The sequence below is a fragment of the Clarias gariepinus genome, chromosome 23, assembly GCF_024256425.1.
Source record: "Clarias gariepinus isolate MV-2021 ecotype Netherlands chromosome 23, CGAR_prim_01v2, whole genome shotgun sequence".
NCBI lineage: Eukaryota > Metazoa > Chordata > Actinopteri > Siluriformes > Clariidae > Clarias > Clarias gariepinus.
The window spans coordinates 12136556-12164521 of NC_071122.1; the positions used below are offsets into that span (position 1 = coordinate 12136556).

At 38.0% G+C, this 27966-nt stretch overlaps 1 protein-coding gene across 1 annotated transcript in view; it reads right to left on the reverse strand.

Moving 5' to 3' along the window:
* asic1b (acid-sensing (proton-gated) ion channel 1b) overlaps positions 1–27536 on the reverse strand; it is a 353138-nt gene extending 325602 nt beyond the window's left edge. Inside the window, exon 1 of the mRNA XM_053483969.1 lies at positions 26950–27536. Within this exon, the coding sequence (XP_053339944.1) occupies positions 26950–27317 (368 nt within the window). The 5' untranslated portion in view covers positions 27318–27536. The remainder of the gene's footprint in view (positions 1–26949) is intronic.
* Positions 27537–27966: the final 430 nt, after the last annotated feature.

A 27966-nucleotide genomic window follows, 5' to 3' on the forward strand; every position in this document is an offset into this window, starting at 1 on the left:
TTCGTTGGTGGGAGAAGATTTTAGAGAGGCCGGCAGCGGGGAACCTACTGCAAGCTATGTCTCTTTAGGTACGAAGCAATGAAGAGGACCAGCATTTTTAGGAGTGGTTCAATCTCCGCCACCACTGGTGTTTCGGAGAGCAGCGGTCTTCAGTGAATCGTTAGGTGTTTGGTCCCTTCCTTCTATGTTCAGGATACCGAACACCTAACACACCCATTTAACCGAGGTGTTAAAGTTCGTGCACCTTAAGAGAGGCTGGCAGCGGGGAACCTACTGCCAGCTATGTCTCCTTAAGCACGAAGCACTGTGGAAAACCAGTATCCTCAGGACGAAGTGTTAGGTGCTCGGGTTTCTCCTGCCGTGTTTCAGGACACCGAACACCTAACAGCCACCACCATCATAACCCCTCCGTCTGCGTCAACATGTCGCCCTAGCTCACCTCACTTCTAAGGGTGAAGCCCTAACGCCACAAAGCATTCTCCTTCCTACACGAGGTATGAAGTTGAGTGTCATGCGGAATCCGAGCGCAATGCGGGCACAGCTGTCTCCTGCGCGCGCCGAATTCATTATAGCATACTCTTAAGGAGTATAAGCTAGGAGAGGTGGTAACATCACCGCTCACAGAGTGGTTTCAGTGGTGGCTTAGTGCCGGGGGATTTCACCCAAGGGCCAATCCCCAGAGGCAACAAGGGTTAAGCGCCGGGAGCTTCATACCCTTTCTATGTGGTTCAGACCCTCGTCCTTGACCCTGGGTCCCACTCTAGGTCTGTCCTGTCGTCGCAAGTTGCTAACGGCAGACGTTTTGCCTTGGGGCCGGAGTGCGGCCTTAGATGGCCGCCCAGCCCAAGGGATCTGGAGAGGTCACCTTTTCGTGTGGCACATCAATTGCCCCAAAACGATGACTCTATTTCTGGCCCTGAAATACTCCCTGCAGCAGTCAAGAGGTTATCATGTCCTAGCGCGGACACTACAGCAGTCTTGTAAATATTGCCTGGGCAGACTAAGCTCGCGCCTCTGCATTAAGCCAGGGCCGTAAATTAAAGCAGGGTTTCATATGTCGTGTCTTGTATGTTTCAAGGGCGGCCGCCATTATTGCTCCGGCAAGAGGGGCTTCCAAGCATGGCATGCGGCAGGCTGCCTTTTCGCAAGACATCGGTCAGGCTTCATAGGGGGATGCCAGGCTCGCGGGTCCTCGAGTCAGAATCCCAGAATTATGTCTAGGACTCCTTGGGGGTACTGTGCGCACACTACACAACTCTGGGGGTCCAGACACTTGCAGTGCGGCGGAGTGAGTATTTTCGTTCCCATAGCGCTGTTGCGCAGCATTGAGTGTAGCTTTTGATAGGGAACGTCTCGGGTTACTTTGCTGTAACCCTGTTTCCTGAAAAAGCGGGAACGAGATGCTGTGCTCCAATTCCGCACTGCATGCGTGACTGGACATCCTTCAGACAAAATTGACCTAAGGGTGTTTCCGGTTCATGCCTATTTATAACCTCCAGGTGCACCTCATCGGTTGACGCGACCTGCCTGAGGTTATACATGCCAAAATATTTTGACACACACGTGCTTCACAATCGGTCACAAGGAATCGTTTTCCATAGCGCTGTCGCGCAGCATCTCGCTTTTCAACGCTTTTTCAGGGAACAGCCTTACAGCAAAGTAACCCGACACTTTACTTTTAAGGTTTCTTCCTATTGTCATCTCAGAGAGTTTTTCCTTGCCACTGTCACCCCCAGCTTGTTCATCAGGAACAAACTGATAGTTATGGTCTATATTTTTCTCCGTACATGTTCTTATTTATTACCATAAACGTTTAAGCTTTAACGTTAAAGCTGCTTTAAAAAAATTACCATTGTTAATACAAATACCATGGAATTGAATTTAATTGAGAAATATTTTTATTTGCATCTTTTCATGAGGCCTGGAAAAAAAAGAAAGGTTTTCTTCTTTAATGCCTATTGAGCCCAGATTTCTGTAATAGCTAGAGAAAAAAAAAGAAAAAAAGAAAATGCAGTGGGATATTTTGGACAGTGCGGTGATTTTCAACGCCACACCTGTCCGATCTGTCGGTTTGTCAAGTTTCTGCTCGGCTTGTCAAATCACATCCACCTCGGTCAACTGAAAGTGATGTTATTATGAAGTGGAAACATCCCACCTTGGCTGAAACGAGCACTACTGCCTGTCAGAGATCAAAAAGCAAGGGCTGCCATGGCAGAATAGTGATACACAACCCAATGATCACCAAAAGCAACATTGCTTTTAACTTAAAGTTTTCTCTGTTATCAACTTGGCAAGAAATCTTTGAATCTTTTTGTTAGCATGTCATTTAAAACTGCCGCTTAATCAAGGGGTACGTGTTAATGATGTGTGCGAAGTCCAGCCCGAAAAAATAAACCCTTCCTCTTCTTGGTGCAGTCGTGTAGTGCGATTACCGTATACACTTCTACAAAAGTAAAGGCAAACTGATGCCAAATCGAACCAATGTGGTCAATCTAAAGGCCTCTTAAAATGAAACCTTTTCTGTAGGGAACATCATTCATTTCAGCTGATGTATTGCTCTAATAAGCAGTTCCACCACAAAGCCCAAAACCCATTTTTTTTAAGTACTTTTGGGATTAATTGAATTGAAAGACCTAGCCTTTTAACGGCAATGCCTGACCTTACAACTGTCCTTGCTTTCGAATGAAATCCACAAAGGTTTGGCGGTGGCGTCACGGCATGTACTGTAAGTAAACGTGATCCAGAACCACACACTTACTTTTTTACAAACACCATTTATTTTTATCTTTGTTTCATTTTACATAGCTACAGTCAAAAGAACATACACACACACACACCTGCAGATTAAGTTAACCCCATCATGTGACAGAAGCACAGTGTAAAAAATTATATGAATACAGTTCAAGAGCTTTAGGTACCGTTCGGTAACACACCAGAATGGAGAAGAATCTGTATGACTCTGATTTTGGCATTGCTGTTGGTGCCGGAGGGGTTAGTCTGAGTATTTCAAAAAAATGGCTGACAGTCCTGTTTTTTTGTTGTGATCCTGTTTTTCTGAACATGTCCTAATGACCAGAGAGCTCAGCAGAAACTCTGCCTGCCTCCTGGGTCTTTCTCACACTCAGACTTTTACATTCTTCAAAAAATGTGAAGAAAATGGACTGGTTTGAGCTAAAAGAATGGCTATGTAGATAAATAACCACTTTTTATAATCATGGGTAGCAGAAAAAACGTAGATGCACAGCATAAGTTAAAGGTGCTGTAACTGTTCAAGTCGAACTGAGACTTGTGATGCAATTTCTCGTGAATGAAGTTGTGAAACCGATTGATATTTACTTGTGACTGCAAGCACAGTATGGTGATGAGACAGCAGTAAAACTTTTGAATGGTACAAATGTTTTAAAGAAAGCTGTGAATGATGATCCCGGCTGAGGTGGCTCGGAGCCCACTGCTATGAAGATTCTTTAAGTGGAACGCCTGCTCTTTGAACATGTGTTGCCAACTTGTGGAAGTGACAAATCTGTCCGTGGGAAGATACACACAATCATTCACGAACACAACTTGCACATTAGCCATCCAGCTCCAAGCCATCTCCACATGTTGGGGCATTTAAAGAAGTTCCTGGGGGCCCCGAATTTCAGATGTGAAGAAGGCAGCCTGATCATGGCTCCAGCGTTCTTCCTTGATGGTATCCAAGCGCAAGTGAAACACTGGGACAAGTGCATTAGTGTAGCCAGGGATTATATACTACAACTGTGTTTTGAACAAACCAAGGTCCCATTTCGACTTGAATGCCTTTGATATTTAAAACAAAGCAAATTGAAAAATTTTATTTTTTAAAAACCTTATCTATAAGTTGAATGATCTGCATAGACATTTATATAACAACTATAATTACACTGTTATTTATCACGCATATTTCTGAACCACATCTCAACAAAACAACCATCCCTGGAAGCATCCAGCTGTTTCAAGTCCCAACCCCCGAGTCAGCTCTGCAGAATGAGCCCCAGACAGGCTCAGACTTGAGCCTACACACCTGATATAAATAAGGATTAGATGGGAAGTAATCGGAAGGAGACGTAGGCGATAATAATTCTGCAAGTGCCTATTTCTGCCCTTACTGCGAGAAAGGTCTTTAAGCCTTTGGGAAAAGAAACGTATCTACATTCAAAGCCCAGGGGAGCGCAAAAATAGAGAGTGGGGGAAAAAGACAGATAAATAACTTTTTGGTTTAATACTATAACAACAAGTAGAGCCATCAGAGACAGAGGCAGGCTTTTTCGGAGACTATGTAAAAAACATTAAAGCTTCGAAACTTTAAAGGAAACCTCCATCTGCATATGTTTCAGCAACTCTAACATAACCTTCTCCTTAGCTGGAGGCAGAAGTCTTGTTTTCAAGTTGGAGCGAGCAAGGGAGAGAGAGAGAGCTTTTCTAAAGCTTCGAGCTTGCTGAAATTAGCTGATTCAAAAATGGCTCTAAGCTAATCAGCGGTGAATTGTCACAAACACATTAACGTAATGAAGTGAACAACTTGCCAACCATAGGAAGAAAACAGACAATAGATTTCCATCTTGTTTGTGGATTTTTTTTTTTTATATCAGCCACCAAGGTCTACTAACCTGTGGAGCCCCTAAACAACATCCTTATTTCTATTTCTAGCAATCTGTTCATTTGCAAAGAATATTGAATATTATCATACTTTTAATGATTGAAATACAGTCCTGTTTTCAATCCCTATTCGTTTGAAAAAAAAAAAATAAGGATATATCTACAAATTTACAGCATGCCTTTTTCTGTTATATACTACATGCCCCATTATGAAATAAACTCCTTGTGACCGGAAAATTATTACTAGGATTTCTCACTAATGGGTGCAATTATTATGTCACTATTATATCATTATAGAAAATGGAGGATTCTTGACGCTTAGTGTTTGCAGCACTCTTAAGTGGTTACATCATTTTTCCACAGAATGGAGAACAAACCTGAGCTGCTATTCAATATTATTTCATAATATTTGCAATATGTTTTTATAATGGCTTCTTGATCTTGCTTTTTAAACATCTGACATGACTACCCTTAACTGTTACTGTATAATTAGACAGAGTTCTACCAGACACTAAACTAGCAAACTCTCTGGTTCTCCACAAATCATTCATTCACATCATAGCTTTAATAAACACATAGCAGTTTTTCAAATAAAGTTTTTATAGCAAACGCCAACACTACATACTGAGTTGTGCAAAAATAGTAACATCACCCTCACCAGCAGCAAATAGTGCAAATACATTACCAGTCAAAAATTTGGACACAGCTTCTAATTGCATTGTCTTTCCAGATTTTTTATATTTTTTCCTTTTACATTGTAAAACAATGGTAAAGGCATCTTAAATATGCAATAATCTCCTCTGAACTGTTGATATTGAGATGTGTCTGTTACTTATGCTCTGTAAAGCCTTACAACGACTCTAATCTATGATCCTGTTAATTGGTGATATCTGAGGCTGGTAACTCTAAATGAACTTTGTGATATTTATGAGAGCCAGTTTCATCATGGCGCTTGATAGGTTTTGCAAATACACTTGACAAGAACTGTTTATTAATTAGACAATGTGTACCAACTTTTGACTGGTACTGTTACATTTAAAAATATCCTATAAATGTCTCTTATTTATAAGAAACTGTGTCTGCACTGTTTGCTTTTGATAATGCTATAATCATATTTTACATGTCACTGTTATTTGAACTATATCTGGATGTAGGTATGATTTTGGCTAATTATTTGTACGAGTTTATATGTTTGCAAGTTAAATTCATAATAAATTAAATTTCATGTTTGTTTTTTTCTTCACTTTATTGTACAGACAGCCTTTCAAAGTGTGACTGTAAAACTATAGTATGTACGGAATCGTGATTTGACTGTTAGAAATGTGTTTTTTTTTAATAGATTTTAAATTTCAATGTGCTTCCATTCAAGCTATATGAATTATGTATGTATTCGAACCAAATTTTAAACCAAACCAAATACTGCTGCTGGTTTAATTCTAGCTATACTAGTGTAATATTCTGATAAATTTGCAGGAACTGCATCAGTATTTTAATGTGTTTGATGTTATTGCCTATTGTCTAGTCTATAAACCGTTTTTAAAGCCGATGTCATCGAAAAGATGTACATGCATTTTGGAAACGGAAGTAATGGACCATCGCAGTCATTAAGTAATAGTAAAGAAATTGTAAATTAACTAAGTTGCCACCAATAATACTCTGCGGCAACAGAATAATTGTGCAAGCTTTACAAACATAGGAAAGCTTTACTTAATCCTTGACCCCACCTTCCTTCCATTTCCATCTATGCTAAATCCTACCTCCAGAATATTGAAAGAATTACATTCTACTAGCCCAGTATTGCCGAAGTTGTCCCACAAAATGCTTCCATGCCAAATGATATTAGCTGCTGATTTGATGATGATGATGATGATGCAAGAATGGTTTTAAAGAGAGCACCCAATAAAGCAAAAGAAAAAAGCTTGCAGTTTAAGATATTGCAAAGCTGAACCAAGGGGTAGTGTTGGTTTAGGTGGTTGAGGCGGATCTTGGGTTCGAACCCCTAACACAGCCATGTTGCCACTGTGTAGACCCTAAATTCCATGCAACCCAGACGCAGCGCTCAATGCTGATTTCAAGCCGAAGAGGAAATGGATGTTTTGTGACAGGAAGGGCATCTGGCATTGAGCTTGTTCCAGACCTTATGGATCAAATGATCAAATGTGGCAGCTCCAGGAAAAGAAAAAAAAGGCAAATCTGAATCTGGATTCAAACAATAATCTATGATTTTGGGTTCCACTGAGTGAGTGGTAGGAATGGTATTACACTTTACTGTTTTTCAAAGCAACACTTGTCAAATGTGATGTCTGTGTACTAATAAATGTGGAAGATGCCATATACTGTAGCACTTCCCTTCCAATGTGTTTAGCTATGCAGTTCAAAAAGATGCAGTGGCTGGCTTCACATGTCTCAGAGGACATATGTGCATGTTTGCACCCCTTCTTGGCTGGAACAGAAGCTGGTATGTGGACAGTGGAGAGCAGACCAGTAGGTTGTAATTGGCAACCAAATGGAAGAAAATGGGAAAAAGAACAGCTTGGAACAACTAGGTGAGAAATAAACATCGTCTATTGGGGGGAAATTTAACACTATTTGTTCATCTTACTATTTCTAAACACTTTTGAATGATTTTGACTGTCATATAGATATACATACATATAGATAGATAAAAAAAATCATATATATATATATATATATATATTTGACCCAATTAAGCCACCCGTTATTGCACAAAGCTTACAGCTTTTTTCCCAGGACCAATAAGCTATAAACGTCCAATGCTCAGGCCTAACAACAGCCTATGTGTTTTATTTCATCTTATTTCTGGTGTTATTATGTTTTTTGTTGTTTTTTTTTTTTTGCTGCAAATTGTTTTTCCCCTTACATAAATTGTGTTGGCAACACTACCAATTTTACACGGAATTGCATCTTGGTTGCATTTCTTTGCAGTACAGATGCTTTGATCAGACCATTTCACAATTATCGTTCATTATGTTCCATGTTCCTTATAATAATAAAAGCAAAAACAGTATCGACCGGTCCACCATTAAAGCCCTTTTAGATTTTTTTTTGATTTAGTTTTCTCACTACCAGGTAGCGAATGATCTTTTTGTATACAGTATGTCAGCTCCCATTTTACTCCAACCACAAAACCTAAAGCGACTAAAGCCTCAGTATGAGGAAAACTAAAACTAGTTCGAGTCGTCTTTAACAGTTTACAGACATTCATTTAAAGCAGTGAAAGGAATGAGAATTGTATGAATGGAGCACAGTATGGACTTAATCAACATACCTTACACTTCATCACTGTAAAAAGGTAGGGAAGTTATATTTTGTTTAGTAGAGCAAAGTTAAAGTGATTTATTTGGAAATCAAATGCAAGCTTAATTTACCAGCACTATGATCATCGTGTTAGAGGAGCTTTATAAACTCGCTAGAAGAAGGTACTGAGTTGTACTGCAGTGAAGTGCCTGAAAAATAATCCTTTTTTCACCCATTTTTATGAGTGCAATGCTGCTAGAACCATGTAAAAAAATACACCAACACAGCACACATCATTCATAACCCACATGTACAACTAAGGGTAGCTGCCAATGAACAGAAAGAGAAAAAGAGTACAAGGGAGTCAGCTTTTATGCCATGCCTAATATTATTGACATTTTGTGGGGGGAAAAAACATCAAGAGCAATCCTCTTGCATTCCGTACTTCTTTATCAGCTATGGTTGTGTAGTTTAAGAGATGAGATTGGGACGTACTGTACTGTGCGCATACAGAGATAGAAGGGACAGACGGCAATGATCAGGCACATGGATAGGTTAAGTTTTTTATTTGTGTTATGCTAGTGTACGCTGTGCCATGCTAGAGTCTTCCATTGTGATACTCTGTAATCCAGGGCACAATCCAAAGTGTTCACATTACACAGCTGCACCGGACTTTGGGGTCAAGGGTACTGGGATCAATGCCTGAGACTGTAGCGTGAAAGCACCCTTTAAAAAAAAAGTGGACTTGAGCACAGTATGGTATACTCAGGCACGGACTTAGCCGTAGCTGATCATGTAGGAAGGCTAGTGAGGTACTCTTCTTCTCTTTGTGTTGCAAATTAACTACATGTATACTGCCACCTGCTGTATTGAAAAGTCCAAATATGAAAGTGTACTTAAGTGTACAGAACAATATTAATAACGTGGAAGCTGGCCAGCAGGGAGGAGGAATAGTATGGTACTAGAAAGTAGTGCCTAGCGTGAAATCAGCCCAAAATCACAGTGGAAGATGCACTCTGTAATCACATGCACACTTTTCAGTTTGTTTGAATTGCTGAGGAGTTGCTACTGTAAATAATTAGGTGATCTGACAGACTCGCACAGCCCTTTTTTTTTTTTTTACATTTAAACCCATGTTGCCAGGGGACTTTTAAGTTCAAAAAATGTTATGCTAAATGGGCTTCTTGCTTATTCCTTAGGGAACATGTAGCTCAAACCAGACACAAACATTACCAAGTGAGAAAAAGAAGCTCTAGGCTACTGTACTCATGCCACATCAGCTGTTCCACAAAATCACTGCACCTCGCCTTGATTAAGCAAAGTGAGTTAATTAAATTGGACCCGTGGCTTGCTGATGTCTTAAGGGGCTAGAGCTGCCAGGAGAGCACTTAAGATGCCACGCTCCATCTTTTTACACGATTCTAGGTCTAAGGGGTTTAGTGCGAGCGGATGCCACCGCTAACAGTGTGTGGTTATGTGTGTCTACAGTATGTGTGTGTTTGTGTGTGTGCATGTGTGCATGCGTGCTGAGTTTTAATATTGGCCCACCACAGCTCCCTAAAGTAATCAGTGTGGGCTGCGGCAGGAGGGGATGGAGAGACACAATTGGATTATGGGCCATGAGCACTTTAATTTCCAGATGATGGTGTAACGAATGGCGGAGCATCTGCATCATCTCTCCGAGTTCTGCACCTCGGCAACATGGCCGCCGTAAATAAGGCGAATTTCAAACAGCGTTTCCGGATTACAGAAAACTTCACGCGGGCTTCATTATATCTCAATCCCCAATAGATGCCGTGTTATTAAATCTTTTCACATGCACATGGTATAAAAATTGAGTTCACTTAGAAATGGTAAAGAAACTCATTGGGAAAGTTTTTTAAGCTGTTTGTAATGAAAGTAGCAGACCTACTTCCTAGGCAATGGTGTCTCCTCATTGAGCGCTACAATACACACATGTGGATGCCTTACATTTGTTTCTTAAATCCTCTTACTATAAGTCTAACAGACTAGTTAGAAGAAACTTTCCACATTAATATTTGCCTAAAATATACATGGAAATGGCGGTGATGATGAAAGTCATCATTGAAGTATTATGTCTTGTTGCTCTGGGCAACTGGACCCTAGACTTTCACACAAACAGACCACAGTCTGTCTTATTTTCCTTTCTCTCTCTCATACTCCCTCTTCACCCAAAACCTGCACGATGACACCACAGTCAGTCGTAACGATGAAACACCTTACAAGGAGAAGATCCACATGTAGGACAATAACCTGGAACTCAACACCAGGAGAACGAAGGAGGTCATTCTGGACTTCATACAGTATGTGCTGGGACTCACATTTATGCACCCATTCACACTGATGGAGCTGCTGTCGAGCATCTACTGAGCTTTAAGTTCCTTGGAAAAGGAGCATCTAATCTGGTCGCTATTTTCGGAGGAGACTTCAAGATTTTTGTGAAGGTTTACCACTGTACCACTGAGAGCATCATCACCGACTGCATTTCAGTGTGGTAAATAAAGTGCCCTGCAACAGACCATAAATGCTTCAGAGGCTGGTGAAAAACCACCCAAAGAATCATTTGCACTCAGTTACCCACCATTACGAACATTTACAAGAAACCCTGAAATTCATTATCGAAGACACCTCTCACCCTAATCATGGACTATTTATACTCATCCTATTTATACCTGCCTTAGCGCCCACACAAAGAGACATACCACCTTTATTTCATAGAGAAATCGCTTCTTCCCTGTGGCGGTTTCCATACCGAACAGCTGATCACACTGTAATACCTGTTACATTACCTTTTAATTATACTGCACAGCCTATACACTATGCATCATTTGTAGTGCACATAACCTAAAAGCTGTCCTTTGACGACTTATGCCAATCAGCGATAACATTATGACCCACCTAATATAGAATTGGTCCTCCCTTTTGCATAAACCTTTCCATCAATTTCAGCTACAGTAGCTCTTTTATTGGATCGGACTACACGGGCCAGCCTTCGATCCACTATCTGCAGCAATGAACCTTGGCTGGGTGGGACAATAATAAAGTTGGCAGTAAGCATAAACAGTGTTTAACCACCGCAAAAGCACTGTAGGTCTTACACAGACAATTCATCACCTTAACCCTTAAAACTCAAAAACCTGCTCATACCCTTCCTCAAATTTATTACGAGAGGCCAAGCTAATAGGGCTAGAAAATATTTTCTTTATATTTCCTCATGATTTGGGCTTTAATTAGATCAAATAGATTTGCCAGAGAAAGAACATAAACAGAGAAAGAACTTATTTCTTGTCACTATTTTAAAGGTTTGGAGTTTGATATGTGTTTTTACTTGACTTATCAAGCTGAATTTAAAAGGAATAAATCAAAAATGACTCCTACTAGTGTTTGCACATGAACTGTACCTGTACATTTGAAAATAAATAGATAATTAAATGGGTTGACAGTGTTAACAGGATATGTCAGGTCCAACGAAAGTTATTAATACTTTAATAATGTGTAAACTTTACCACTACCAGAATATGGGAATAACGTCGCAAAAATGTAGAATTCTCAAAATGAGCACATTATTATTTTTTGCTCATAGAAACTGCCGGAAAAAAAAGCATGTGATCATGTATATCTGCATTATTATATATTTTTTTTTACCTATGTGACCTATTTTTTTTCTTTTTGTGCTCAGTATTGCCTAGGTGAGGGGTCGACAACCTTAAACACAAAGAGTCATTTGAAACCATTACCCACAGAAAAGAAAACACTAGGAGCCTTAAAACCTTTTTTGTGATCTAAAATGAAGATAACACCTTTATGCTATGTATAAAAAATTGTAAAAAAAGAAGAAAAAAAAAAAAATATATATATATATATATATATATATATATAGTTTTTGCATTTATAAAATCAATGAAATTCTCTGCTACAGAGAAAACAAAATTGTATTTCTGCGTGCAACAAACACTGGATTGAGGGTTACTTTCAAATAAAATCCTCAATGTCTATTAGAGTCCTCCTCGTACTTATGAAATAAAAAGCCGAACATAAATTATCCCCCTGCGGCAAACCAATAATGGCGCCTGCTTCTGTGTGCCGTCATCCTTTTATCGCAGGTACTGGAGCGTACGGTCATCTGTCAACGTGCCGGCGGGTGTCGCACATCGGCGGTTGTGACGCATACTTTAATGTTACAAGGACACCATAATCTTTAAATTTAGAATTATATTTAAAAAACGAACAAACTAAAATAAAATACATATTAATTAAATACTGATTATTTATTATTTATAAAGGGAATAAAGAGCCACATGTGGCTCCGGAGCCACGGGTTGCAGACTCCTGATGCTAATGAAAGGACATGTCACTTTATATTCCACAATCCTAAGCCATATATACAGTTTATAAAAAAAAAAAAAAAAAGCAAAGCTAAAAATCGCTTAAATGAGTTTTAAGGGCTACACAAGCCCTATACTTTGGAACCCTGTGACTGGATAATTACTGCAGTGATTAATATGTTCCAGATGGCAACACTTCTTTTACCCTTAAATGGTTCAGTGAACAGCATCTCATTTCTATACACAACATACAGTATTTAAATGGCACTATGTTTCCAAAGAGTCAAATTGTTAGCCTGGGGTTGTTTCAGTTGGTCAGGTCTAGATTCAGCAATGTCATGTGGCAATAAAATGAAGTCAGCTGATGACTTGAATGGTTTTTTGGAAATATTTTTTTCTTTCCTGATGTCACAAGAATATTGCAGGACTCAAATAGTCAAAGAGTGATTCTGGAAGCAGGAGAGATCATTTTCATGCATGAACTGGCCACCACAGAGCCTTGACCTTACCCACATTGTAAGTCTTTAGGATGTACTGGACAAGACTTTCCCATCACAAGATCTTGGCAAAACAAAAAAAATGCAACTCTAGGTGAACAAAATCAGTTGTGAAGCGTCACAGCAGAAGCCCAACACAATCACAATCATTTTTGGGCCAAGCAGTGTATACTGTGCATGAATTACTGCACTGTTAAATCTGGAATATCCTGTTGAGTTTAAATTGCTTCATTTTATTACTATTACAGCATTTAGTAGGCACCCTTATCCAGAGCAACATGAAAAGTGCATTGGATTCTCTCCAATACCCATCCTCATGTTGGTTTAGTAGGTCAGGGACTAAGAGAACCTTTCGAAAAACATTTGTGAAAACCAGTCATTTTATATTACTGCCATTTATTAATGCATTTAAAAAACAAAGAAAGCGAGCCAGTACAAACTCGGAAATTAACACCAATGAAACCTACCATTCAATTAAATCAGGGCAAATAATGTTTTAAAATATCTTATAAATCTACCTTTTTTATTGAAAATAATAATGATAAAATAAATATAATAAAATCTGATTGCTCTATAAGTGGCATCATGGCTCACCACCAGGGTCAAGGGTTCACTTCCCACCTGTGTGGATCTGTGTGACGAGTTTGCAGGTTCTCCCTGTGCTTGGTGGGTTTCCTCCCATAGTCCAAAGACTTTTAGATTAGTCTAATCGTTGTTTCTAAATTGCTCATAGAACGTTTGTCTGCTTGTCTGTGTGCGTCTGTGCCCTGCGATGGATTTGCACCCCGTCCAGGGTGTACCCCCTAGTGCCTTGAGTCCCTTGATATAGGCTCCGGGACTCTGTGACCCTGAACAGGATAAGCAGCATGGATAATAGGAGAGTGCGAGTGTTTGCTCTATTTTCTATGGATAGTGCTGCTACTATTCATAAACAACTTAGCTTGTAGTTACCAAGACACAGACGTGGGCAAATCCTGGACTTGAATAAAAGTAGAAATTCTCTAGGGCAAATAAAAGTCCTCTATTTATATAAACACTTGAGTAAATGTACAAAATTATTCACCTTAGAGTTTACTAAGTATCAGAAGTACAGGGCTTGTATTAGGCCACATTAGCCTTTTTCATAGTAAAACTCTCTCCCTCTTTCTCTCTCTCTCTCTTGATTCTTCCCAATAAATGTGAATGTGAATATGTTGTTTTCTTTGCTGCAACCAGAACTGCTTCTGATTTTAAACATCAGTTGAATTATAAGTCCTGTCTCGAAGGAAAGACAAGTCGCAAAATTACATATAATAGTCAGCAGGTGGTGAAATTCCAGCTGCAGATAATGCACACCACTGTGGTTATGTACTGTAACACAATGCCATGCAGAAAGGTACTAAAGTGGGAGTACAGATATTTGTTGTATGATGTAGTGAAGTAAAAGTATAAAGTTCATAATAAATACAAAGAAACTTTATTTCTCTTTCCCCTTTCATATTTTCCCAGAGATACACACCAAACTGTGATTTTGGGTACCTATACATCATAGTTATTAATATTATATACTGTTAAATATGTTTTTTTTTTTGCATAGCCATAAATCAAAATAACTTCCATTTCTGTTTTTTCATTTTTATTTTTTTGTAGAAGTCAAAAGAAAATCCTACATAGGAAATAATTATCAGTAGAGAATAAAGACAATGCAGTTTTCCACTTACCAGGAATTCATGCAAGAGTCAATTTGCTTTTGTCTGTACCCTAATACATGTACATTTAATTAGCTCGCTATTCATTATTATATAATTAATGCTATTATTTTTGTGGGAAATGTATTACTTTTGTGAGCTATTACATTAAAAGCTGCAGATTTGATTTATGTTTCTGGTTTATTACGTTTGTGGGATGTTATTACATTGGCAGGTGTTACAAGGTTTCCAAGCAACCAAAAATCTGGAACTATGCAGCACAGCACAGTTTTTACTTGCTAATGGATTTATCATTTATCTACCGCTGATTTATCATAATCAAATTACATACTCTTCCATTATGTAGAAACCAAATTAATTTCAGTAAGTGAATCTATTTTCTTGTACTAATATTTAAATGTACCATTACAATAATAGTGTAAACTGTCACAACCTTCAAATTTATTTTGTTATAGAAAAATTTTAGACACACGCCTAATGAGTAGTGAGGCTCAGTGTTTTGTGGTTGCTGGAGTCATGAGTAGCTTGGCACTTAAGCCCCTCTTCACTTCCAAGTGGCTAGTGGTGGTCATTTTCTTCCTCTTCAACCATCAGCAACCATGCATGCCTAATATTTATGGACCCACTTTCAATCACACATTCATTTACAAATGACTTTTTAAAACACCCTCAGTGCTACGTGATCCCAGGGGTTAACTGTCAGGTATATTGTGTGCTTGGGTTCTCACGCTGGCTTCATGCTGGCTCATTTCTCATTTACGCACTCATATAGCACTGACTCATACTAAGAGCCAGTCTAATGCAAGCATGTCTTTGTTGATACTCCTCGAGCGGTACATTAAGACATTATTTAAAAGTGTTCATTTCAGGCTCCTGACTGGTGCAACAGAAACAAGTTCACCGCTATCATACCGAAATCGAGCGCACAATTCCTGGGTGATGCTACAGCCGTCTTTACCCAGAAGATCAGAGAGCAGATTGGCCATGCTCCTTCAGGGAGGTGACATACCAAATTCTCATATCAATCATACAGACACTGGCCAATCATAGGCTCAAGCAGAGGAGGCAGAATGCATTTTTGATTGAACATTCCTACTTTTGCATCAGCAGCAGTTTAAAATAATGCAATTAAGTTTCTCAAATCTTATAAAAGACATTATTATTTCCCAAACTGCTTTCTTCCCCTTTTACTACAAATCTAAATGTATTAAAGAACAACATGCAATACAGTATATTAACCTTTTACAATGTGGAATATCTGCAACACAAGTTGGTTTGTGTTATCGTTCACATTATAGCAGCTAAACAGCCATTCATTCACCAGCCTTTGTTTTGTATGTACATTTTTACTACTGTATGCACCCAAGAAGTGCTAGTTTAATGCTTAAGTGTCCACAAATCTTCGCCCATATACTGTGTGACTTTCCAATTGGACTCAAAACCAGGTAGCAACACTAGATGATAGCACTGCCTCCAGAGGCTTGTACAGTGAGCACTACTGTATGCATGATGTGCTTCTCTTCTCACCCCAATGCATCGCTATGGAATAGGGTCAATCTGAACTCATCAGACCCCATGACCTTTTTGCAGTGCTTCAATGTCAAATCTTTTTGCTCCCTAACAAACTGAAACACTTTATCTGATCGGCCTCACTAACAAGTGGTTTTCTTTTGGCCACACGGCTGTTTAGTTCCAACTACAGATTGTGTTTGTTGCTTGGACCCCTGGATACAATGTAATAACATTGATAATATGGGGAGATCCACTGCAGGAAATAATGAACAATGTGTGTGCCATTGGTTTTAAGCAGCTATCATTTGTAGGTGTGTCTCATCTTTGAGCTGCAGCAGCAATGACACTCCAGTGAAATTTTAGGAAAAGTGTGAGAGTACACTTTAGATTACAGCTCTCATTTCTTGCTGGTGAAGCAAATAATTGCATGTACATGATGAGGTTCAAGGGCTTTCGAGTTTCTGAGTAAATCACACAAATGTTCTTCATTTTCATGGATATTTTCTTTTTCATTGTGCAGAATTCTGCCAAATCTCCAGTTCCAATGCACTCCTTGTTCTGTCTCTCATCCTTAAGCAAATCTCTCCATGCATTTGTTTTTTTGCTTCAATTCTGAGACTACATGGACACGCACACACACACGCACGCACGCATACACGCTCTCACGGTAGGAGACTGAACGGAGATGGAGCACCTGTTTATCAGTGCGGCAACAGCGCGCTTTCACAAACAGCGCTAATTACACGGGGATAAAGCCTTGTTTATCACCCAGCTTACGAGACACAAGTTAATTGCCTCAGCTTGTCATCTCGCTCTCTCTCCTGCACTTCAGTCCGCTTCAGCTGGTAGTTTCTGTGTGTGTGTCTCTCTCTCTCCGGTACTCTCACCTTCCCTCATCAACACAATTCAGTCGTTTTCTCTCGAGTGGTGAGTAGAAGGTGAAATGGATCGGAAAACCTACCGGGTCCGGTCATAAACACACAGCAGGTAAAACAGATTAGGCTTGTAGGGCTTCAGACTAAGCTGTTTCAGCAACCGCTGAAATGGTATAAAGTGGTTCTTTATCCATTTAATACTTTAATTTGCTGAATTTGCTGAACCATATTTGTTGTTTGACAAACCAAGCCAAGTGTTAAATCAGAGATTTAACACTTGCAGCTTCTTCTTGGTTTACAAGGAAATGCCTTAGATTGTATTCAGGTATTTAGACCTTTATATCTGCCATTTGCAATCATTTAGGACGTCATTTTTTGCAGTAAATATTCATACAGAAAAGCGCATAAGAGGAGATGCTTTATTTTACAGCAAGAAAACAGTGCTTATCATTCCTTTTCCAGGAAATCCTACCAAAAAACCCTTTGTAGGTATGTAACTACCTCTGTTTCTATGGTCTGGGGAGACTTCAGACATGCTTACAATGGATCATTAGTTCTGACATGACAAGGAAATCTGACAACTTGCTCGTACGCCTTTCTCTGACTAACAACCATCCAAAGGTCAAGCAGATCACCTGCCAGGGCAAGAGATCTAGCTTTCTGCAGAGGGTGTCTGCTTCTTATTTACTTCTGTTAAGAACATATTTACAGTAACAGTTTATAGTAACATGTAACAGTTATAAAAAGTATTTATACAAACTGTGGAAAAGTCTTGAGCCATTCTTCATTTGTTTATATTTTGTTACCTAAAAGCCAGACTTTCTTCCTTGAGGAATCATTCTGCACGCTTTATGAAAGACTTTTTTTTTCTCATTTTTGGCAGGATTTGGCTCTAATTTTTAGGCACGTCCCTGTCCCCGACCAGTTTCAGAGAAATGTTTCTATTTGTTAAGCCACACAATGCATCAATGTGAACTATGCATCATTTAAGCATTAAAAAAATCTAACTGAAGCCATAAACTAGCAAGAAACAGATGCAGATGTTGACAGATGATCAGGCTGGCGATTAGTATACTGGTGATGCTGAATGCTGAGTGGCTGGAACAGATGAGAGGGGAAATAAGGTTGCTGCTTAAGTTGTTACGTAAACAAGAAATTTTTTAATTGTATCTTTAGGCACTTTGCAGCCTGTCGCAGTAAAGCATTTTTTCCATTACTTTCTTGTAAACTACATGATTTAATTTAATTCAATTTAATTTAACATGGAGAAATGCGGGTAGGTTCAAGACTTTTGCACAGTACTATTTGGTATCACCTAAATGATCATGGGTCCCTTTTTAAGGTTTCTTCCTCATGTCAGCCCAAGTAGTTTTTCCACCGTCACCTCTGGCTCACTCGTTCTTATAAAATCTTTTACATTTTAAATTTATCCAAAATTTTTGTTTTTGGAAAGCTGCATTTCACGATGTTCAATATGCATTAAAAATATTGAAATTGCTTTTAACAATTAGCTGTGTCCCCACTTAATTTAATTCTAATTCTTGTCATACTTTTTAGGTTTTCTTTTTTCTCGCCTCATAAAATGTTATGTCTAGCGTTTAGTCTTATATTCGAGCTCAATACCAGTTACCGTCAATTTACACTGGATTTATTGCATAAGAGTCAAGCCAAGCACCCTTAGCTCAAATAAAACAAATTGCTAACTACTACTAACTAGACAATAGCGTAACTATTTCTTGCGGTCACCGTAATTAGGTTCTAAATCTGTATGTATAAATGTACCTTAATTATTATCCTTATTTAAATGGAATTAAAGTTATTTGAGGTCCTGGGGTAATTTGCTATTTTATAGGTGCTACTCTTTAATCTTATGTCCATTTAAATTGGCTACATGATTGTTTATCTCCATCCTCTGGGCTAAAATAATTTTATCTTATAATTTAGTTCTGTCTGCATTCGACACCTTAGAAGGCAACATGATGGCATAGAGGTTAGCACTGTAGCCTCAGACGTCCACAACCATGGGTTTGGTTCCTGCCTCAGGTAAGTGTACATGGAGTTTGCATGCTCTCCCCGTGCTTGGAGGGTTTCCTCTGGATACTTCAAATTATAGTCAATGATCAATTGATTTCTCATGAAGTTTGAGCAGTCAGTTTTAAAAAAGGAGCTGGGACTGATAAAAATATGAGAAACACGCATGAATATAATTCTGACAACTGCACAAGTTCACAACGTGGTTGTATAACATTGCTGACGGTGTATCTGAAGGTGACCTGGTATACAATTTTCTTCGAAATTCCCTGCCAGAGGTGGGCATACAGTAGGATAAACAATACAAGTAAACCACCAACCAAGGAACATCTTAATATGAAGAGTGTGATGTGCAAAATCTGTGTACAATGGTAAATACTACAGTAAACAATGTCCGTCTGCTTTGATAGCTGCCTTGTGATTGAAAGGGTTATACATTCGGTAACAGACGTTATGCAAGTAATCCTAGTTTATGTACTAATGCGCATGGCGTGTAGACATAGTGAATGGTGGAAGGATCAATTTAAATTTTGGAAATAGGAAGTATTGTACTGTGCGCTTAAACCGATTAATCAATCGATCAGTTTACTCAAAACTGATGATCAGTACTAACCCATTCCCCCCCCAAATATAAAGCACTTTTAAGAACCCCCTCAAACATATTCTTGGTCTTGGTGGAAAAATCTATAACTATACAGAAAGAAAATGTAATAATTAAGTGAAGTGAAATAATGACAGGACACAAAAAATCTGAACTCATAAAAAATACAATGTGATGCGGACATTTTAATGCTTTCTGTATGAAGGGTTTTATCAGAGGTGATGAATAAATGAATACATTTTTTTAATTACCTATTATAATCTGATTAGGAATTTAGTGTAAAACTGGATTAGGAGATTTTTGCCCAGATTCTGGGGATGCCTCTTGTGCTTGTTGTCCAAACAGAGCGCACCGACACTGACACTCTGTCATTGCAGGATGACAGCTGTAAAGTCCACGAGGCCGAGTCTGTGTGTGGCTTGTTTCAAGGAGCGTGATGCAACACTGAGACACTGGCGACATCACTGGACATTGAAATCTAGTGGAATTATTGGGAAAGTGATAAAAGTAAGAGTAAAACAGGCACCAGCAATTCCAGCATTAGGAAATTACATGTGTAAATAATTTCATTTGTTGTTTGCTTTTGTTTGTTTTGCCTACATGCTAGGATCTGACATTCGTAAGTGTGCCACGTTTAAAGGTGTAAACATTTCTAAAGGAAATCCTAGCAGAAAATGAAATCTTAAAGTAAGAATTTTACCACAAAACCCATGGTGACCCTAAGAGACGAATCGACTGTGCCAATCCTACCCACTTTGGCTCACAAGAAAAAGGATCACCAATTCACAGGTCAAAGTTCACCTAGATAGAGTCTGAGTGAAGGACTTCTGCATCTTTTGTGTCCTTTTCACTGCACTGCCAGGTATTCGGTTTGAACCCAGAAGGTGCACTAAAAGCAGAAAAGTGGTGTAACTCTACAGCAAGGTGTCGGAAACCATAAACGTTTGTAGTAGATATTGCCACTTCTCAATGTTAAAGCCTACGCGATTGGTACCTCTTTACCTCACTAAGCATTGAAACAAATTCAGGCTCCCACTGTAAGTTTTACATAATGCCCCGCACCCTCAGGCTATGAAGCAGCACGCTGTTAAATGCACCCGGTGCTGTGGTGAAAGGCTGCGATAACCTCCCCCTGCAGCTACAGTGTGCGTAACATGAGATGCGAGGCTCACTCCCTCTCCCAACTGTGTCGGGAAAATTGAGACGGATTTCGTGACATTCTAATACTGCAGAGGCACTGTCTCACTGAGCGTGGGACAAACTGCACACCGGATCGATATGCTAAAAATACCCAGGCAGTCATGAGCAGGGGAAGAGTGACCGAGCATGGAGGGATTGTTTTGCGTGTATGTGTTTGCGTGTTAATCTGCGCACAGTTTTCCATGTTCTGTCCTGCCTTAACAACAAGCACACAGTGATTCTGAAGAGAAACCAAAAGACGGAAGAAAACTGAAGAACAACAAAGCGCAATCGGAGCAAAAAGTAACAAGCCCTTAACGTTTCCGTTGATCTTCATCACAGACGAAAAACATTTTTGAACACATCGCAGAGACTCAGGACTTGCCTTGTCTTTTTTTTTTTTGGCTAATTAGACTACGGGGAAGTTAGTGCATGGTTATGTTAATTAAGCTTAAGAAATTTTTGTCATGTCAAAACGTAAAGATGTTTCGCATTCAATAATCCAAAGTTGCATGTTTCCCTGAAACAAACAACAATTAAAGAAACATAGTTCTTAACTTGGTAATTGGAGTAAATGTTATGTTGATGACAGAACCACTTGGCAAAACATCTGACTGTGAGAACAGAAGACATTAAAATGAAAATGAGATAAATATTCATCCCATAAAACCTATCCAAACACATGGCGAGTCTAAACACTGAGAGTAAACGGATGATAATCTCAGTGATTTTCAACAGTTCTAGAAAAAGCATTTAGTGCTTATAAATTGATGGTATAATTGTTGGCTGATCCTCAATGTGTAGGCGAGCTCAGTGATGTGGAATATTGGGATTTTTAGCTACAATCCACGATCAAGTTTTATATTAATAAAAAAAATAGTTCAATTAAACTTAAATTGCAAAAATTGGATGAATCCTGTTATATATTTCAAATCTTTATACATTTAGGATAGACATGACAATACCCACAATATCTTCCAGAAGTATATTGCCATATAATTTATTATGATATCGATATTATATCAGCATATACCTTAGTCCTTAAGTTTAATCTTTTAATCTAGCTATTCATTAATATATCTCTTAACCCAGCTATCCATCTATAAAGATGATGATGATGAATTTTATTACTATTATGTCCCAGTGTGTCATACTATTAAATCTTGAATCTTGAAATCATTTAATGTTTGTGAATCAGGAAATTTTATATCATAAAATCGTGATACTTTTAGAATCATAATACAATCTCAGGAATAATATCATCATTATAATGTCACATCGGGTGGTCCCTGGTGATTCCCTTTCCTTGTAATCCTACCTGTCTGCTACATTCCCGCCTACTCTATTACACTGCAGTTTTATTGATATATCCGTACATACATTACCAGTAAAAGCAATGCAGTAGGCATCTAAAATATGCAATAATCTCCTTTAAACAGTTGATATTGAGATGTGTTTGTTACTTATCTCTGTACAGCCTTCATAAAGGCTGTCATCAGAGGTGCTATTAATTGGTAATACAGTATTTAAGGCTGGGAACTCTAAATTAACTTCTCCATTCTGCAGCAGAGGTAAGTTTTTGTCTTGCTTTAATGGGATGGTCTTCATGAGAGCCAGTTTCATCATAGTCCTTGATTGGTTTTGCAAATGTATTGACGCAAGAACTATTCCAGAACAGCTGACCTTCATGTCTTAAAATAACAACTAATATATAATTCCAAATAACAACTGATACATAATTCCAAATAACAACTGATACATAATTCCATGTGTTATTTCAGTTTTTAAATATGAAGTAAAGTTTGAAAATGTACAAAATAAACAATAAACAATGAATTGTAATGTGGGTCCAAATAAGCATAATATCTGTAACCAGGTACCAAGGTAAAATTCCACTTATTATTATTATTATTATTATTATTATTATAACTGCTGCACTGACATTCAGGAGTAAGGAGAGATTTATTCCATATTTAATATTTTAACAATTCCAGATTCTCAAATTCTCAAATTGTCAGAAGGTTTCAGAATTTAATGTTCTGATGTTACGGAATCTCTAGGTCACTATTTAAATTTATGCAAATTTGCGACACTGACCATGTTCTCTCCTACGTAGAAAAGGTCAGATTTTCCATGAGGCTTATCTCTTCTCCTTTTAGTCGACACGCCAATGGATTTGATCAAACACGGATCACGCTAAACGACAGAAGCAGCCTGAAAACATGCGGGTCAAATGCATTCGACCTGCATTTAATTGACACTTGCTTTATTCTAGTGCAGTACAATCAGCAAACTCAGATGTTCCGACCAGAGTGACAAAAAGCCATAAGAGTGTGTTTTGAGCTGTATGTGCCAGTCATGTAACACTAGTTGTGGATAGCTGCAACAAAAGGCCTTAACAAACTGTGCTTCCTTAATTCTGTCTTCTTCATCACCTGCTTCAAGCAGGTCAGGGTCACAGTGGATCCGAAATGGAGGGATTCATTCCAGATGGGATGCACAGCATACACACACACACACACACACACACACATGCACATAATGGCAATTTAACATAGCCAGTCCACCTCTTTGAAAGTCCTTAAACCCTGTCCTTATCTTTTCATTCAGATATGATCCCAGAAATACAAATATTGCATAGAAATGAGGAACACATGAAAGACCCAGTCCTCTAGTGCACACTGATTATTACAGTATGAGAGCAGGTAAATGTCTAACAGACGGTAAATCAATAGCGGTTCATGCACTTACTGTAGGCAATCAGCCAATTACGTGGGTACAGCGCAGTTTATAAAATCATGCACATACATGTCAACTGAATGTTGACATCAGACATCAGAACTGGGAAAAAATTGTGAAGTACTAATTTTAAACCTAACCAGGCTTCAACAAAATATTTCTTCTCCTATTATATGTCCGAATAAATGCTTAACAGTGAGCAGCACTTTTTTGCAAATAAAAAAAAAAAAATAGAGGAATATTCTGATTTAATGCTTAAGCATGTAAACACAGATCTTGTAAACAGTTAAGTTGTAATGTCTGATTGGAATGATTTCAATTAGACTAAAGAAATACTATTTATGTAAATGTCAATACCTAGATCGTTAGACTTTATATCTGTATATTTGTAGGTTTTATATATTACCTTTTCTTTGTGCAATTTTTCACTCCTTATCTTCCTAATACTGTGTATGGTTGTGTATGTGACAAATAACATTTGAAATCGATCTATGTAATGCTCGTCATCCAGTTCCAAGAGCACCAGGACAATCATAAATAAAACATGGGAAGGGCTGATTAATCTGGTGTCCATCAATATTGTTTATATTAATAGCTTTGATTGTATCTTAAGTACTGTATATAAATGGTACTTAGTATTTCTTCGGACATTAATCTTTATATATCACATTTGTGCGATTACCACAGACAAGAACCTTAACTTTGTAACCTTAACTCTGCATGTATTTATGGGAGAAAAAAATTAAAGCCAGCTTACTAAAAAATCACTTATAAGAAAAGTCTAGTGAAGTTAAAGGACATTTTATCAATAAATAGTATATTCCATTCATAAATTGTATTTGTTATTTTTGTCAATGTAATAATTACCTCTACAAACTTAAAAATAAAAAAATGTTTTTAAAAATGTTAGAAATATTGTACCTCTAATTCCTCTTTGTATTCCACTGTGATTTGCCAACAAGTTCGTTTTTAATTTAATCAACACTGTGCTTTTTATGGAAAGTCTCTGAGACTCGAGTTTGCTCTTTCCAGTTTCCCAGTATCATGAGAAGCTGTGTTTTTTTGCCTCATTAACTTCAAGAGAGAGAGAAAAAAGAAGATCCTGGTGAAGGAACGAGTGTAGCTTCTATAATGTAATCAATAACAGGAACTAACCTCCGTGCCAGGAATCTTACTGATTTGAGACTCCTGCCTTAAATGTTAAATAAACTTACCATATCAAGAATTATACACTTTTCTTTGTATAACTATTTCATTGTATTGTACTATTTTCTTTGTCACACCCTAACACCTGTTTATTCTGTTTATAAAAGCTGATTAAATGTTCTGTTCTGTGTTTCATTTCAATAAACTGTGAAAATATTTTCTTATGGCGGTCTCTTCCTAATACTCAAGTAAAATATACTGCTAAAATACTAAGTTAAATCATTTAGAAAATGCTCTTATCTAAAACAAATTTACTGTCAATTTTTTTATTTTATTTATGCTAGTACAAATAGGTTATGGTCTCTACACTGACAGAATAAACCCTGTTGTGTAAGAGTTGGTGTGAATGTTAATACTGTACAGTACAGCTGAGAGTGCATGTTGCTTTTTAATCAATTTCTTTTAGAGTAGATTATTAATCATTTATTTAAAATTTAACAACAACCCTAGACTTCTGCTATTAAAATCAAGACTACAAATTTTTATTTTGACCTTAGTGAAATTCAAGTTTTAATCACACACACATCACATGCAGCGATTAAGTCAGATATTAGGTCGAAAACCCTTTTAACTAAACATTTAAGACATTTACTCACCTGAACATTTTTAATCTAAACTTACAGTCACTGATCTGACACAGGGTCCCATAAATGCTTCTTATAATACATTCTCTTAACAGTTTACAAATGCATCTTTAAACTTTGCAATAACCTAAGAATAACAATCTTTTCATTGTCTTAATAATTATGTTTTTCTTTAAAATACATGTATGTATTCGTAGGTGTCCTTCTTTAAAAGTTTTATCCTTTATGAATGCATTATAGAACATTGCGATTATTTTTATAGGTCAACATAAAGTAAATATGGCCTTTAAAGAAATGTAGCCATACCTCATTGCATATATAGTCTTTATGGTAAGTAATTTAATTCCTCATAAGTGCATTAGAACATGTTATAGATGTATCCATAATTCATTATGCATTATGCATTTCTTAATGCATTATAACATCTAATGGAGGTATCCAAGGTTCATTATGCATATGTAGTTTATAAAAAGTGTTTTAATTCCTTAGGTGAACATTATACCATGGTATTGGTATGGGATTTATGTGTATGGCCTTCATAGAAAATGTTTTAATGCCTTACGAATTATAACATCTTATGGATATGGAATGTACTGTACATAGGGTGTTACACATATGGCTTTCAGAAAAAGTGTTTAAACTCCATATCAATGCATTATAACTATGCTCATATCCATGCTATGTTCATAAGCTATGTTCATATCCATAAGCCATATGCTCTTCAATAAAAGTGATTAAATTCCTTATGAATGCACTATAATATCTAATGGATGTATGGAAGATACATCACACATATACTTATGATCTTCATAGAATGTAACGTAATTCCTCATGAATGCACAACCATATTTCATATTATGGATTTATACATATGAAATTATATTTATGGCCTTCATACTTTAAAGTATTTGAATGCCTTTTAAATGCATTATAGCATCTAATATTTGTGTGCATAGGGTATTACATATAGGGCTTTCAAGTGTTTAAATGCCATATGAGTGCATTATAGCAAGCAATGTACATATCCATAAGTAATACGCACTTCATTAAAAGTTTTTTATAACATCTAATGGATGTATCCATGGGTCATTATGCGTAAGTAGTTCATAGAAAGTATTTTAATGCTTTAGGAATGCATTATAACATTTTATGGATGCGTTCATAAGATGTTATATACAGTATATGACTTTCATAGAATGTTTTTTAATGCCATATGAATGTATTTTAACGAGCGATCTACATACTTATAATTATACACTCTATTATTAAATATAATATTTATAATCATACACTCTACATTAAAAGTGTTTTAATTCCTTATGAACGCATAAGAACATCTTAAAGACGTATACATAGGAAATTGTAATTTTGTCCTTCTTATAAAGTGTATAAAAACCATATGAACGCATTAGAACAAGCTACTCAATGCGCATATCCGTAAATTATTTGTTCTTTATTAAAAGTATTTCACTGCCCTATGAATGCATTATAACACTTAATGGATGTGAACTCAGTGAATTGTAATTTTGGCATTTGTAGAAAGTGTTAAAATGCCATATGAAAGCCATTATACATGTTACTTTAAGTTATACGCTCTTCATTAAAAGTGTTTTAATACAGTAAGAATGCATTATAACATCTAAAGGATGTCTGCGTTTGCAAATAAAGGTCTTAACCAAATTCTATTGACAATGTACATAATGCCTTTTGAATGCATTGTGACATGTTATGAATGCACTCAGAAAGTGTGAAGCCTAGTGTCCTCAGGGAAAGTGTTACCACAAACTGTTTCCAGTGTGCTTTCGGTGTTGGAGCTCACCTGCCATTGAGCAGCGCGAGCAGCTCTCCCGCGTGGTACAGGTCATTGCGCGTGACGCGGCTGAAACGGAATGAGTTGAGGTTGCAGAAGGTCACGGAGGGGAAGGTCATGGACGGGGTCGCGACCTCGTCGAGCTTGGTCACGTGTGGGTACTGCAGGTAGAAGCGCACGCGGTCCGCGCAGACGAACACCAGGAAGGAGAGCGAGCCCGCGAAGAAGATAATCCACAGGCAGCGCTTCACGCACAGGCGCTCGTACGTGAACATGTGGGAGATGCCGTGAAGCGTGGACCTGCTCGCGAAAACTTCAATGGGCGCCGGTCGCTCGCAGTCCACGTTGTCGTCGTCGGTATCGCCTCGGAGATCCATGATTGGAGAGAAAGAAGCGTTAAAGAAGAGCGCCAAGTTTCCTCCTGAATGCTGGTCTTCGCTTCTCTCAGGATGCGCGGCGCGTTTAAAGGAGGAGAAGTGCAGGCTTTCAGAGTGATGGGGCTTTTACTTTCATCTCTCAGGAGAAAACCGATCGATCCGCCACGACTGATTGAGACACCGGAAATGAGCGGTTACTTCTGATTCTTCTGTTTGTGTGGGTTTTTTTTTTTAACGATACTCGTAAGACCGGGTTTATTTACAACCGCACGCTATTAAACAGAAGTCCTGATACAAATGAATAGCGTGCAAACACTCTGCTGTAGGATAGTGTAACGTGAAAGAAAATGACTCGGCTTGCTTTCCGACAGGAAATTAAAAAAAAATAAAAAACCCAATACAACGAAACCAAACCGTTACAACGTTGCCCCAGGTATTATTTTCGGCGCAATTACAAACATAATATGTTTGAAAACAGCGTGGTTATAAGGAGAGAAATGTGTCCTTGCGAATAAACATCTCCATCCCTGTGGTGTGGTGCTTCCTGTCAGCACGAGACATCCAAAAAAAACATAAACACGCAGAACCAAGGAAGGGAAAAAAAACAATCCCTTTAGGGTCCAAACCTGAACAAATAAGTGCTATCCGT